The sequence below is a fragment of the Phyllostomus hastatus genome, unplaced genomic scaffold (genome assembly GCF_019186645.2).
Source record: "Phyllostomus hastatus isolate PE091 unplaced genomic scaffold, TTU_PhHast_1.1 phas_contig_196, whole genome shotgun sequence".
NCBI classification, from domain to species: Eukaryota; Metazoa; Chordata; class Mammalia; order Chiroptera; family Phyllostomidae; genus Phyllostomus; species Phyllostomus hastatus.
The window spans coordinates 23,695,600-23,711,380 of record NW_025333709.1 but is presented as its reverse complement, the minus strand read 5'-3'; the positions used below and the strand labels follow the sequence as shown (position 1 = coordinate 23,711,380).

Here is a 15,781-nt window from a genome sequence, read left to right as displayed (position 1 = left end):
AGATGCTCACCAATTCAGGAGAAAAATGCGTGAAGTGAGAATTTCAACAAAGAAAATACATGAAAGTAGCAAACAAATTAGACATGGGGAGTACAATGACTGAGCTGGAAAATGCAACAGAGAGGTCCAGCATCAGAGACCAGGTGAAGCAGAAGAAAGCACCAGCACACTCTAAGGGCAGTGGGACTCGTTCAGTCAGAACAGCAAAAGAAGAAGAGAACGTCACTGCTTAAGGGACTTTGGGGATAACATCAAGCCAGACAGTATTTGCATTGCAGGGGCCCCAAAGAAGAATAAACAGAAATGGGCAGAAAACTTATTTGAAGAAATAATGGCTGAAAACACCCCTACCCTTGGGAAGGAACAGACATCCAGACCCAGGAACTCAGTTGCAAACAAAAGGAACGGAAAGAGATCCACACCAAGACACGATGTTACTGGGCTGCCAAAAATTAAAGACAAGGAGAGAATCTTAAAAGCAGCAGAAATACAAGGGTGCTACATAAGACTTAGATTTTCAGCAGAAACTTTGCAGGCCAAAAAGTAGCATGATATATTCAAGCATGATAAATTCTGAAAGAAAAAAAGGACAAAGGATACTCTCTAACTGGCAAAGCTATATCCACAATTGAAGGTGAAAAGAGTCTTCCAGACGAGGAAAAGCTAAAGGAGTTCATCACCAGCCTTACAAGAAATATTAAGAGGACTTCTTGCCCTGGCTGGGTGGCTCAGTTGGTTGGACCATCATCCCATACACCAACAGGCTGTGGGTTTGATTTCTGGTCAGGGCACATACCTAGGTTGTGGGTTCAGTTCCTCGTTGGGGCACATGCAGGAGGCAGCTGATCAATGTCTCTGTCCCCCTCTTGCCTCTCTCTAAAGTCAATAAAATCATATCCTCCAGTAAAGATGGGGGGGGGCCCAAGCCTGTGTGGCTCAGTTGCTTGGAGCATCATCCAGTACACCAAAAGGTTGCAAGTTCAATTCCTGGTCAAGGCATATACCTAGGTTGTGGTTTCAGTCTGCAGTAGGGGCACATGCAAGAGGCAATTGATTGATGTTTCTCTTTCACATCGATGTTTCTCTCCCTCTCTGTTTCCCGCCCTGCTACCCTCTCTCTAAAATCAATAACCATGCCCTCTGGTGAGGATTGGAAAAGAAGATTTCTTATAGCTAAAATTAAAAGGGCACAAATTAACAGGAATACTAAGGAGAATGTAAATCTCAATGGTGAAAGTAAATACATCAGTTCAGAATAACCTAATGTAATGGTGATGAGTTAATCACTTATAAATTTATGAAGCTTAAAAGACAAAACTAGTAAAAGTAACTACAACTACAGTAATTTGTTACAAGATATACCACGTGATAAACAGATGTAAATTGTGAAACCCCCCAAAAAAAATTGTGTGGAGAGAGTAGAAATGTAGAACTTTAGAAGGTATTTGAACTTCAGTTCTTACTAACTTAAAATGGACCTGTACGATGTTTCATGTAAGGCTCATGGTATTCACAAAGCAAAACCTATAGCAGATAACACAAAAGATAGAGGAATGAATCCAATGATACCACCACAGAACATCAAATCACAAAGGGAGAGAGCAAGAGAAGGAAGGCACAAAGGAATTACCAAACAGCCAGAAAACAATTGGCAAAATAGCAGTAAGTCCATACCTATCAGTAATTATTTTAAATGGACTAAATTCTCTGAGCAAAAGACACAGAGTGGCTGAAGGGATAACTGGAAAACTCACAACTATGACTCAACAAAATGTCACTGAACAAACCAATGGGTCGAAATCCAAATAAAAAAAATAAAAAATACCTGGAGACAAATGAATATGGAAATACAACATACCCAAATTTATGGTAAATGTAGCATAAGCAGGTCGAAAGGAAAAATCCATGATAAATGCCTACATTTAGAAACAAGATCTCAACCCAATTTGACACCCCGAGGAACCAGAAAAAGAAGAAAAAGCTACGTCCAAAGTTAGAGCAGAAATAAACGAAAGACTAAAAAAGATCAGTGGGACCAAGAGCTAGTTTTTTTTTTTTTTTTTCTAAACAAAATAGACAAACCTTTAGCCAGATTCGCCAAGAAAGAAGAGTCAAACTCAGGAGTGAAGGAAGACACATTGCAACTGATAACACAAACGCAAAAGACGGTTAAGAGACTTCCGGCCAAGATGGAGGCGTAGGTAGACACACTGTGCCTCCTTGCACAACCAAAAGAAGGACAACAATTTAAAAACAAAAAACAACCAGAACGGACAGAAAATTGAACTGTATGGAAGTCTGACAACCAAGGAGTTAAAGAAGAAACATTCATCCAGACCGGTCGGGGGGGGGGGGTGGAGATGTGCAGGCAAGCGGAGAGGACTTGCGGCAAGGTAGCAGCTAGTGGAGCGGGCGGTCCCACGTTCGCACGCAGGCAAACCAGGAGGATCAAATGGGGAACGAGAGAGACCGCACGGCCCAGAGCTTCAGCTCAGGGAAATAAAGCCTCAAACTGCTCATTGAAAACTCCTGTGGGGGTTGAGGTGCTGGGAGAAACTCCCAGCCTCTCAGGAGAGTTTGTTGGAGGGACCCACATGGTCCTAGAGCATAACACAAACCCACCCAAATGCGAATCAGCACCAGAAGGGCCCGCTTTGTTTGTGGGAAGCAGGGGAAGTGACTGAAATCTGGCAGAGAGCTGAGCAAGTGCCATTGTTCCCTCTTGGACCTCTTCCCCACATACAGCATCACAATGTAACAGGGTGCAGCTAAGGGGGGTGGGGCGGCAAATAGCGATTTGGAATGGGGTCCAGAACTCAAGGTGTCCAAGAAATACTAGGATGTCCTAACCCCCCACCCCCCGCACAGGTGTGGGTTGGGGGAAGGGACAAATGGAGCAGGGCCATTGAGAGCTGTTTTGCATAGCAACAGCTTTGCAGTAAATCTCTGGTGTGGTCATTTAACACATCTATAACCTTTAGTTGGTTACATAGATATGTTAAATAGCTGTAGCCATGCTTTGAGCCAGGGGGATGGAAGTAACTTCCCCACCAAGATGTAACTGGGGGCAGGTCCCCCAAGTTACAGCACCTGTGTGGGAGCTTGGAGAAGATTGGCTCTATGACATGGGGCCACGCCTGCCCAGACTCACGATGGCAGCCCCGTAAAGCTGGAAGGATATGAGAGTGCTGGCAAGTGCAGCCAATTATGGGAGGAGTCAGAAATCGGGCTGCAGAGGAGGATTGGCGTGGTGATTTAAACAGAGACGTGGCAGCTATAGAAGGGAGAATCATGTGGTTTGGCAGAGTGAGGACTCCCACGGCCGTTGTGCAGAGAGGAGCACTTGGCTGTAGGAATAGAAAGGAGAACCACATGGCTGTGGATATGTAAGAGAGCCCCGCAGCTTTAAAAGGGGGAACCACCACCCGGCTTAAGCAGAGATCCCGGTGACACAGCTGATGGTGCCAGGAACTGAGGGAGGCCTACCAGCTGAGACGGATTACTGGGAAGAACCAGGGGCTGCCTGAGCCACGGACTTCCATTTCTTTTCCTGAGATACGGTACCCCAGACTGGGCAAAGGGGGGGAAGGAAGGACTGTGTGTGTTTCTGGGTGTTTTAAGGGACTTTGGGATTTTGATGAAGACATTAGGTCACTACTTTAAGTCTATATAGCATTAAATAAACATTTCCTTTCCTTTTCACGAATCTCTGGCATTGAGAGATGTCCTTCCTATAAGGCAGCGGACATAACGAACCTGGGGGGTTCCTTTCAGTAATAGTATATTGCCTTTGGCGCCCCCTTGTGTTCCGTAACAAAAATGCAGCGACGTGGGTTGCCCTGCCCGGGTGAACATCTAAGGCTCCGCCCCAAACTACATAGCAGCCACGCAAGGAAAAAAAAATGGCGCAAATGAAAGAACAGATCAAAGCTCCAGAAAAAATACAACTATGCGATGAAGAGATAGCCAACCTATCAGATGCATAGTTCAAAACAATGGTAATCAGGATGCTCACAGAAATGGTTGAATTTGGTTGCAAATTAGCTGAAAAAATGAAGGATATGCTCACAGAAATGGTTGCATTTGGTCGCAAATTAGCTGAAAAAATGAAGGATATGCTAAGTGAAATGAAGGAAAATGTACAGGGAACCAATAGTGATGGGAAGGAAATTGGGACTCAAATCAATGGTGTGGACCAGAAGGAAAAAAGAAACATTCAACCAGAACAGAATGAAGAACCAAGAATTCAAAAAAATGAGGGGAGGCTTAGGAACCTCCGGGACATCTTTAAACATTCCAACATCCAAATTATAGGAGTACCAGAAGGAGAAGAGAAGAGCAACAAATTGAAAACTTATTTGAACAAATAATGAAGAACTTCCCCAATCTGGCAAAGGAAACAGACTTCCAGGAAGTCCAGGAAGCTCAGAGAGTCCCAAAGAGGTTGGACCCAAGGAAGAACACACCAAGGCACATCATAATTACATTACCCAAGATTAAAAATAAGGAGAGAATCTTAGAAGCAGCCAGAGAAAAGGAGCGAGTTACCTTCAGAGGAGTTCCCATAAGACTGTCAGCTGATTTCTCAAGAGAGCTTACAGACAAGAAGGGGCTGACAAGAAGTATTCCAAGTCATGAAAGGCAAGGACCTACATCCAAAATTACTCTATCCAGCAAAGCTTTTATTTAGAATGGAAGGGCAGATAAAGTGCTTCTCAGATAAGGTCAAGTTAAAGGAGTTCATCATCACCAAGCCCTTATTATATGAAATGTTAAAGGGACTTACCTAAGAAAAAGATGATAAAAAAATATGAATAATAAAATGACAGAAAAATCACAGTTATTAACAACCACACCTAAAACAGAAGCAAAAACAAGCTAAGCGAACAACTAGAACAGGAACAGAACCACAGAAATGGAGATCACATGGAGGGTTATCAGCAGGGGAGTGGGAGGGGGAGAGAGGGGGAAAAGGTACAGAGAATAAGTAGCACAGATGGTAGGTAGAAAATAGAAAGGGTAAGAACAGTATGGGAAAAGTAGAAGCCAAAGAACTTACATGTATGACACATGGACATGAACTAAAGGGGGGGGGGAATGTGGGTGGGAGTGGGTGTGCAGGGTGGAGGGAAGTGAAGGGGGAAAGTGGGACAACTGTAATAGCATAATCAATAAAACATATTAAAAAATGGTAAGAGACTCTTATGAAAATTATATGCCAACAAACTGGACAACCCGGAAGAAATGGACTAATTCCTAGAAACATACCACTTACCAAGACAGAATCATGAAGAAACAGAAAAGTCTGAAGTGACCAGTTACTAGTAAAGAGAGAATCAGTAATCAAAAACCTCCTGACAAACAAGTCTAGGACCGAATGGCTTCACTGGTGAATTCTACCAAACAGAGATAAGTTACGGTCCAGCTGGGATCCCGTAATGCTGCCTGGACTACAACCGCAGTCACTATGGAAACAGCACAGCCTGTATTACAGCATTAAACCTGACTAATGACGCAACTCACAAAAGGAGCCAATGCGAACACAAACTGTGAGGCTGTGTGGACTCGGGCCTCTTGTGCCCTGGGAAGCTGAGTGGACGGCCTGGCCCTTACCTGCACACTCCACTTACTGCTCCACCTCGGTTCGCAGGTACTGGGTACAGTCCGGAATCTTTTTCAGTTCAGCGAAGTTTAATCTTTCTGAACACATGGGACACGTGCTTTCAGTGTTTAACATGCTGTTTGGGGGAGGAAAGGCAGAATAGGTTACATATATACTATTTCTTTTCCTTTGGGTTATTCTAGTGGGAAGAACATCTATTCCTGTCTACATCTTTTAGTACTGTTCATCATGCAGTTTAAGAACTAGGGATACTTAAAAAATTAGGAATCTTTAGTCTCCTAGACCCCTTTAGGGGTCCCTTTAATGACGATGTTTTCAAAGGTCATAGGTTCTCCTAAGAAGACAGTGTGAGCCTCGAGGAGGAGCATGAACAGAGGAGACTCCAGGCGAGGAGTGGCTGAGTGGAGGCCGTGTTCGGACAAGTCTGACCCGATGGGCGGATGCACACTTACACCTTAAATTCCGAGTGCAGAGCAGGGAAGTCGCAGTGCGGGCACACTGTCCAGTCATCCTTCAGCATGTGTCGGCCCTGGGAGGGGTACACTTCGGAGTAAAAATTTGCCTTTATTTTGAACACCCCCCACCATTATTCAGTTATAATAATGGGGTTACAGTTAAAAGCCAGCCCTCTAAATTATGAAATTATTGATAGTTAATCTAGGCGGTAATTGATTAGAAAGAGATGGCATCAAAAGGACTAAAGCCAGAATGTATTTGTCAGATTCACGTGTAAAAGAATAGCCTTCGACTTTGAGAAATTATCTGAATTGCAAGGTAAAGCAAATTGCAGCAGGTTATTCAGTCAGTAAATGGCAGAGAAAGGATTTAAGCCAATGTGATCCCCAAATGTGTGGTACGTTGCCCCATTGTACATACTCACTCAAACTATTATATGCTCTGAATATAATGTTCAACTTTGTTAACCATAAAATTATATGCTAAACGTTGCAGGACATTTGAGGGATTGAGATTTCAGAAGTGAGAAAAATGCTGCCACTCACCGTGTATTCAAATGGGTTATAAATAGATATGCAAAGGAAGGGAAATTATTGTAAAGAAGCTTACTGTTGCAATGCAATATGGGATATTGTTTTTACATCCAGGACAGAGGAGTTCAAATTCCGGGAGAAGAAATTTACAGAATGGACACGGGGTGGTGGTCTCTTCTATCTCGGATGTATCGGGTCTCCTGTGAGGAAGAATCACATGGCACTTAAAAACAACCCTTCATTTCCCATGTCATGTGGACAGCAGAGAAAAGGCGTATTTGGAAAACTGGGAACATGAAGCACACCTACCTCTCCCTAGACTCTGAGACGAGAGAGACTTACAATCGGCCCACATCCAGCTCCAGGAGGCAGAAGAGCAGCTGGGATTGGTCCGACTGCAGCGTTACATGGGCCACTTTGGGGAGCTGGAGTTTGGGGCACGTTAAAGGGCAGCAAACACGGGTGGGTCCTGCTCGCCTCTCTTCCTGTGTATTGGAGTGGTGAGCGTGTTCCTGCCCCTGTCTCGCCCTTCTGTCCAGCAGAATGTTCTGTGACAATGGCCATGTTCTAATTCTGTGCTGTCCAATATGGTTGTCCAGCCGTGAGCCACATAATGTTTTTGAGCTCTTGAAATGTGGGTAGTGTGAGGATCTAAACTTTACATTTAATTTTAATTCATTTAAATTTAAATAGCAACACGTAGCTACAAGATACCGTATTAGATAGACCTCATGGCAACAGAGCCCTCTTGCGTTGGGAAAGAACACCTAGCACCTCTTCCAGCTGGGGCCTAGCGCAGCCCAGTGCTAGGCTGCTGGGTAGATGTTCCCTAGCGTGGTCTCCCCACCTCATTCACCATATGGGCAGGTGAGGCGGGCCAGTCTGAAAAAGGGAGCGTTTGTTCCACGTAGCCCTACCCAGCTTAGAGATCTCTACCATGAGGGTCAGCCCAAGCCCAGCTGACAGTGAGGTGGTGTTGCTTCTCTCGGCCATTACCAGTGCAGCCCTCTCCCTTGGCTATAGTGACCAACATCCAGACAAACCGGGGTCCTCTGGTCAATGCATCTAACAGGAACCCCGAATGTCATCACTGCGTTGAACAAGAGGTAGTATGGAGTTACTATATGATCGCAGTTTCTCCTTGAGTAAACACTAGTGCTACTCTTCCCTGGTGTTTCTTTGGAAAACCAGCCTCCTTATTGCTTTGTGAAGCGAGAACATGCCTTATGTGCCTTTGGATCTCCACAGGCCCAAAGGGTTTGGAAATGAACTCTCTTCTGGCAATGGGCTGTGCAGTCTCCAAGTTTCTTACACTGAGAAACAGTCACTATCTGTCCATCTGTGGCGGACACTGCTGCCTCTGTAACAGCCGATCGTCCTTGCCAACTGAACTTTGTTTGGACCCAACAGTGCTTTGCAGCTAAAGGCAGCCAAGTGGCAGGGTGCTGGCCAGGGAGACGGAGATGGATTCCTGGGGGAGTGTCCTTTCTAAAAGGCAAAGATCTTTTCATTTTTGAATCTCCCTCTTCTTCCCTCATCACATTCCTGCCTTGCACGGGAATACGATGTCTGCGGCTGTGGCAGACCACCAGAACCGTGCGAGCACGAGGACCAGACGTCTATGGGCCAGATGGCAAAGCTGGAAGACAGAGGGATCTGTCCGTGGTGCCATCGGGACCCGGTGGCACCAGCCCTGGACTGCAGCACCTTGTGCACGAGTCGGTAACTCCCGACTTGTTCCAGCCATGCTGGGTTTTCTGCTGCTGGCAGCTGAGTACAATCCTCAGTGCTAGCCCCCGCCCAACCATTTCTACCGAGCCTGCACACGAGCAGCTGCATTCTGAAAAAGGCACCTGTGAACTGATTAGGCAGGGAAGCCCCTCTCATCACCTACCTGACCATTGCCTCAATCTTCTTTTTGTATTTGGCATCTATTTTGTTGCGGTACTCGGGCCTCATCAACATCGCTGCGAAGCTGAAAGCGGAGTTCTTCAGGCCTGCTCGGTGACACTCGATGACAGTCGACGTCAGGATCGGCACGATGTCTGCAATGCAAACGGGGCAGCAGGGAGCACAGTGCCTCTGCTGGCATCGCTCTGGCCCTGGCGAAGAGCCGGGGTCTGTGTAACGAGGAGCGGTCCGGCCGCCTCTCACCAGTGTGCCTCCTCCCTGGCTGTGCCGTGCTCCGCCTGCCTCGGCCCCCGGGCCTGCACCCCCCTGGGGCCCCTTTGCGTGTGTCCTCCCACACCTGACGTGCATTTTTGCACCTGACGGGACTGCTGGTGGGAGGGATGTGCTAACCTCTCTGCATGTATTCTGTTTCTTCAGGACAGACACCTAGAAGTAGAATTACTGGCCCAAAGAACGTGACCTTTAAAAAAATTCTCTTAGCACAAATTGCCCAACCGCCTTCTAGAAAGGCCGTACCAGTATTTACTCCCACCAGTGGTTACAAGTGCCTGTCCTATCGCACAAACCATTGGCCAGCATGGTGAACAATTAGTTTTAAGTCTTTTTCACGTAACAAAAGAGAACTCATTCAGGGGACAGGCACTGGTGCATTACGGCCAGTGGGCCGAACCTGGCCCTCTGTTGCTGTATTGCCCATGAGCGAAGAAAGGCTTTTACGTTTCTAAATGGTTGAAAAAAAATCAAAATATTTTGTGAAAAACATGAGTTCCAGTGTTTAAAAAAAATAGTTCTGTCGGAACGCAGCCACGCTCGTCTGTCTGCATGTGGGTCAAGCCCGCGCAGCAGAGGTGAACAAGCAGCGGTGACGGTCACACAGCCCACAGAGCCCCGGACGTCTGACACCTGACAGAAAAGTCTGTCGACCCACGTTACAGAATGTGATGAAGTCTGCTCACTGAAGAACGTTGTGATGGCATGTCTTTTAGAATAATGGGGCCCTTTTTCAGAGGTGATGGCCTACTGACTTACTGGCTGCCAGTGTAATCTTGGGCAAGAGTTACCTGACTTCTTTTGCCCCAGTCTGCTCATCTGTAAAACGGGGGAAGTAGTGAGAGTGCCCGTGTGTGCGGTCTGGAGACCATTATCCTTAGAAACACCTGCCGAGAGGCCGGTCCTTGGCAGGCACCCGGGAATTTGGATTTCTGGAGGCGTTCCTGCCGTTCCAGGACTGACACGAGTGGCCACTGCGCCTACACTCTTCGCACAAGCCATGTGGTTGTACTGAACACCTGCTCTCCGGGAGTCTGGAAATTTCGGTACGTGCTAAGCAGGGGGTCCCTGTGTGACCAGCCCCCAGTACGACCCCCGGGGACCTAGTCACCTTTGACATGTGTGGTCACACAACTCACTCCTGGAGGCCTTACGTGCGCCCTGTGTGACTGACCCCACGTGGGGGCCCTTGGAAGCTCGCACCTGTTGCCCAGACTGCAGCCAGGCGCTTCCCCCTTTGCCCGTTTCCCTGTGCCCCTTCGCTGTGGTCAGTCGTAGCCTTCAGCACGACCACAGGCTGAGTGTGTGAGTCCTGGTGAATCGTTGAACCCGTTACACGGCTTCACGAGGCTGCTCTGGGGGTTAACGAGCTCGTATGCGTGGATGGAGCACAGTGGCTGGCAGAGTTGGTGGGGCAGGCCTCCCCGTGCGGAACGCTGCGCTGACGCGCAAGTGTGGGCGACGGCGCTGCTCGGTACTCACGTGACGGGAACTTGCTGATGTTGTTGGCCACCCGGATAAGCAAACGTGCCCCCTTCATGTGATCTCCGTTTTTAACATGAATCTGAAACAAACAACACACTCTATACTTTCCTTAGATACTCTGGTTAACCCTAATTCATGCTTTACTCCTCCAAATAAACAACTCCTTGATTGTGACCCTGAATGGGGTCATGCGATCCTTGCAGACTCACTTGGCTAATGCCCCTGGGACTTCGCCCCTCCCAGCAGTACTGTGGCCCCACGGCCTCACCCCTACTCTACACTGCACTTTCTACCGTAGGCTGGACCATGTGCCGTGAGTTCAAACCCCTGGCCCATCATTACTGGCCAGCACTCAGGGGCTAATAATACCTACTTTTACCAGGTTGCTGTGAGCCCTGAAAGCTGTTAGTGGGCAGGGAGAGGGGGTACATGGTTAAAGGAAGAGGGCACGGTCTGCCATAAGCAAAGGCAACGATGGCCAGAGGCACCTGGGGTTAGGTAAATACAGGCGGGGTCTGTGATGCAAGGAGGGGGTACACTTAGGCCATGAGGCTGGAGAACTGCTGGCTGGGCCCTGGGGCCCCTGCAGGCATCGGGGGAGAGGAGGTAACCCACAGGGTGGGGCCGTGGGAAGGGAGAGGACCGGGCAGACTGGGAGTCAGAACTGGTGTTCGGTCAGAAAGTGAAGGCTGGGTATGCGATGACTCAGGCATCGGGTCTGAGCGAATGGTGTATAGTTTACCAAGCACTGCAACAGGATAACAAATATTATCAAATAGTAATGCACGGCAGGGAAGCCCTGGCTGCTGGTCCTCCCTCACCCTCTGTTATTTATGGGCCTCAGGCTGCCCAGCTCAGCCGCCCACACCCAAATATCCTGGCTGTCCTTCAGCCAAACTCTCTGTCCCCGCTCCGGGGAGGAAGCATCTGCCAAAGCTGTCTCGATTTTCCCTGGAATGTGGATGACTCCAGTCCTTTCGGCCCAAGATGCCTGTGACATTTCTGCATCAATTTGTTCTTAATAGGATCTGTTAGTTTCCCTTTAATATCACAAGCAGTTAGAAATCCTAGAAAACCTTGAAAGTGCTTGGTGCTTGCATAGGGATGAGAGCAGAAAGGGAGGTCACGAGGGGGCTCCTCGGTGGGAGGAGGGGGCCAATCTGATGGAGGTGGCAGGCCAGCTCCTGGGGCCAGAGGAAAAAAAAAAGACACGAGAATACCGCCCCCCACCCCAGGCTAATGGGGGTAGAAAGCCCTGGTCCTGGAGGGGCTTGTACAGAAATCCCTATATTTGCTCCTCATCTCCCACCAGCTTGTTTCTGTCCTCCCTTTGACCTCTAAGGACCCCCATTTTGCTGGATTGTGTGCCCCAAGGACACTGGCACCACCACTCCTGTCTGAGGCTGGAAAGACCTCCCCCCCTTTCTATTCCTTTCTGTCTGAGGGGCCCCACTACTGCTCCAAAAGGAAATATACTCTGGGGGTTGCACGTTGGAACTAAAAATTCCCCTTATAACCAGTGTTACAGATCTGTGAGGTTTAACATGGTCACCACCAGCTACATGTGGCTACTTAAATTTAAAAATAAAAAAGCTAGTTTATCAGTTCCACCCACACCAGCTGCACTCCAGGTGCCGCAGAGCCAGGCCAGCGGCTGCCATGTTGCCCAGCAGACACGGAGCATGTCCACCTGTGCAGACAGGGCTGCTGGACGGCATCCGCATAGACGGGGACCAGGGTCTCAATTGGTACAAGACCACACGGTGCTGGGTGCCTTCGGAGTTAAATTAGCTCATGTGGTCCGGCCGGACAGCTGGCATTAATAAGGGGAGATGTACTTGGACACACAAGAAAATCTGGAAAAATGAGTGAGTTGGAGTGTGCATAATGCGGTGACCACAGTTACTGATGTTGCAGAGCACACTTGGAAGCCCCGGACTTGCAAGTGAGCTCTGTACGGTGGTGGGTGCTCACTGGACTGATGCGGTGGTCACTCTGCAGCTGGACAGACACCGAATCACTACGGTGACACCTGAAACCAGCGTGACCTGTCAGTTCTACCTCAATCAAGTTTGTTTACAAAAAACTGGTGGAACTGTATAAAATCCATTATCTTAGAAAAAACTAGCAAGCTTGGGTTAAACAAAAATGTTTTTGGTAAGCCTTGGCTGGCGTAGCTCAGTGGATTGAGCTCGGGCTGTGAACCAAAGTGTGGCAGGTTTGATCCCCAGTCAGGGCACATGCCTGGGTTGCAGAACATGACCCCCAGCAAGCGCACATTGAAAAAACCAAAAACGTTTTTAGTAAATCTGTTTTTGACCAGCTAACGCAGTCATAGGCTTCGAAACGGAAAACGAGGTGCAACAGACACACAGAGACTCCTCCCGCCCCTCCCACTCCTCCTGCCGAGCCCCGCCTCCTTGACACCCGCCGAGTTTCCTTTAGAAAGCTGCTTCTGCTAGTTTTAAAAATACGTATATGTTTCGAATTTTATTTGAAATGAACATATATTACTTTTTGCTTTTTTGCACACAAAAGGCGGCCCACTGCATAATGACTCTGTATCTAGCGTTTCTCACCTAAGAACAGAGAGATTGAGGAAATCCCTCCGGTGGACAGAAACCCCTGCCGATGCGCACACACACACACACACACACCCGTATACACGACTGAGGTTCTATCCCCGGCCACGCAAGGGCCTCACCTTGACGAGTATATAGCTGTGCAGGATCATGAGGTTGGTGGCCATCTCCGAGGGAATTTTGATCTTCTGGGATTTAAGTTCTGCATACATGCTGAAGAGAACGTCGTGTGCGTTCCGATAGTTTCCTTGAAAAGGGGAGGTAAAAGGACACGTTGAAGGGGAGGAATTCTGAGGACTTTCTATGGGCCCTCATTTTATAAACGGCTCACTTATGTTATTGGCAGTATCCTAATAACTTTTTACCCAAAGTAACTGAGTAGTTTTTCCTACCGTAACGGATGGCACTAATATTGAGCCTCAGGAACAAAATGGTGGTGTCATCCTAGACGTCTCCCTCTTCCTCGGGGCACCTACCTGGCTCCAAAGTCCAAGGGGTCGCCAAGTTCTGGGTCTACCTTCTGCGTCTCCCAAATCCAGCCTCTCTTCCCGGGCCCCCGCCCCAGCTTCCTGCCAGCTGCTGCAGGGGCGCACTAACCGGTGCTCCCCAGGGGTGTCGTCTGCCTCCCTTCTGAGGTCAGTGTTCCCGTGAAAACCACAAACCTCGCCCCACGCCCCGAAACCTGGGGGCCACACCCCTCCATAAAACCCTTCTCAGGCCTGAGTGGAGCTCTTCAGCACCCCCTGTGATGCTGAGCTATTTCTTTCACTTCTCTGAGAATAAAACGGTCCCCTCCCCAGTCTTCGTGGTGCAAAGCAAGCCTAGATTAGCATCGGCTGCTCTTCCCCGGGTGGAGGGTGGTTTGGGGAGAGAAGCACGAACACCGGGGACCCACCCGCAGACTGCTCCTCCCGGGCGATGATGATGGCCGTCCGGGCGGCCTCTCGGTACTGCTTCAGGGCCATGTACAGGCGGAACAGGTACTTGGCGTCCTGCCGTACAAACCATTAGAGAAGCGTCACACTCTTCGTTAGCTAAGGAGGGAAACAGCTAAAATTTTGCATTTCAGTTAGGATCACATTCGCTTTCCAGTAACTGACGGTGGATACTGTTTTTAAAGAACCGAATGAACACAGAATTAGTTTATCAAATATTTATTTAGAGTTAAGATGTGCCAGGTAGTATTCTAAGTACTTGAGAAATATTAGCTCATTTAAATATTCACGCCCTCCCTGGGAGGAAGGCGCAACTGCATGGTTCCATTTGACCGAAAACCCAAACGTCACCGGACCTCCCCCAGGGGCCGTGCTCCTGACGCTGCTCCACGGAGCTCGCTCTCACACGCTGAAAATGAGATGTGCTCTCACACAAGGTAGCAGCTTAACAAAATTTAAACATTTTTACACCTATATGAATTCCTCTGGCCTAAAGGATTTTCTCTGGCTTTCGAATATTTTCGATTTCTGTCCTCCTGAACTCCAGACAGTTTCACCTACTCAGTGCTGTTTCCTGGTCACTTTTGGTTAGCGGAGGGAAGGTGCGGGGGTTTAGAATGGCTTAAGGGCCCGAGCCCTCTGACAGGCTGGCCTGGCCTCCCTGGGTCTAAGGACCGTTTGTCTCTAAGACACAGGTACAGGTTTGAGGATCAGTTTGAGGATTGGGGCTGTTACAGTGCTCTCCAGGTGCGACACTCCAGCCCCTTCTCTCCAGATCTGTGACTTGAGTTCCTTCACAAACAGATCCCTTTGAACTCCAGAGCAAAAGGGTTGAAAAAGGAAAAAGGCCCGGGAGCATCTCAGAGGCGTAGGCATCTGCCCTGCACCGGGACTGAGAGGAGAGACTGACTTCTGCCCGAGCTCCAGGAGTCGCTTACTTTGAAAACTAGATTCCTAATGGCTTATTGTTACTTTCTATTTCTAGTGAGTTACTTTTATGCTAAATATGATATCTATTAATTCCCATAATGTTTGAAATAGGAACAAAATACACTAATTTTTAGGAATTAGTGCTAAGTCATGGTTCTGATCATTATTTCTCATGGTCCTAGAATAAATAAAACTCTATGACAACATTGGGAAAGTGGTGGGCGGTGAGATTTGTTACCTGGAGGGATGTGGGTATTTCACAGGCTGCAATGCTAATTATTTCAAAGACAGAACGTACCCAGGAGCCTCTGAGGTGCAGGGTCTGCCTGGCTGACCTGAGGCTACATTCAGAGAGAATTTTGTAAGTCTATGATGCAAGAGCCCTAGCAGGTGAAAAACAAGGCAGGTAAGGTGAAATCTGCCTCAGACACTCGAAAGCCCACGTGAAGAAAACAGTAAGTACCTTGGGCATGCCATCGCTCTCCCCCATGAGGTGGTCTATCAGCTGGCTGGTCAGCAGCTCGTCCTTGGCCTGACCGACCTGTTTAGGGGGAGAGAGGAAGAGTGGATTCAGATCTTAAACCTGAAGGAGGTGGGGGAGAAGACAAATAAGCAAGTCAAGTTTAAAAACATGCAAAAATTCCTATTGTCAAGTGCCCAAAACATAGCTCAGGGTCTTTCTTCATTTCATTTGTGGAGTCGCCATTAATAAAAATCTGTCCTTAAAAACTGTAGCTTTTTAAAGTTGCTTTATCAAAATATTGTTTTTTTTGTTTTTGTTTTTTACACACAGAGAATATGCTTTTTGGACGTTTCAGTAAAAACTTTTAAGGAGCACAGGGAGCCCTGGCTGGGCGGCTCAGTTGGGTGGAGCACTGGCCCGAACACCGAGAGGCTGTGGGTTCGATCCCCGGTCAGGGCACATGCCAGGGGGTGTGTCCCACCCCCGAGCAGGGCGCATGTGGGAAGCAACCAGTCGATGTTTTTCTCTTACCCTCTCCCTCTTCTCTCTCCAAAATCAATAAAACATATTCTCGGGTGAGGATTGAAATAATG

The 15,781-nt window shown here is 48.1% G+C and overlaps 1 protein-coding gene across 3 annotated transcripts in view; it reads right to left on the bottom strand.

The window, feature by feature from the left end:
* The window catches only part of WDR19 (WD repeat domain 19), a 72,804-nt gene that overhangs the window by 3,401 nt on the left and 53,622 nt on the right, over window positions 1–15,781 (bottom strand). For all 3 annotated transcript variants that reach the window (XM_045834474.1, XM_045834475.1, XM_045834476.1), the window contains 8 exons: window positions 15,189–15,266; window positions 13,756–13,852; window positions 12,983–13,107; window positions 10,276–10,357; window positions 8,507–8,657; window positions 6,689–6,812; window positions 6,076–6,152; window positions 5,614–5,738 (listed from right to left, as the gene is read on the bottom strand). In XM_045834474.1, coding sequence (XP_045690430.1) covers window positions 5,627–5,738; window positions 6,076–6,152; window positions 6,689–6,812; window positions 8,507–8,657; window positions 10,276–10,357; window positions 12,983–13,107; window positions 13,756–13,852; window positions 15,189–15,266 — 846 coding nt within the window. In that variant the 3' untranslated portion in view covers window positions 5,614–5,626. The remainder of the gene's footprint in view (window positions 1–5,613; window positions 5,739–6,075; window positions 6,153–6,688; window positions 6,813–8,506; window positions 8,658–10,275; window positions 10,358–12,982; window positions 13,108–13,755; window positions 13,853–15,188; window positions 15,267–15,781) is intronic.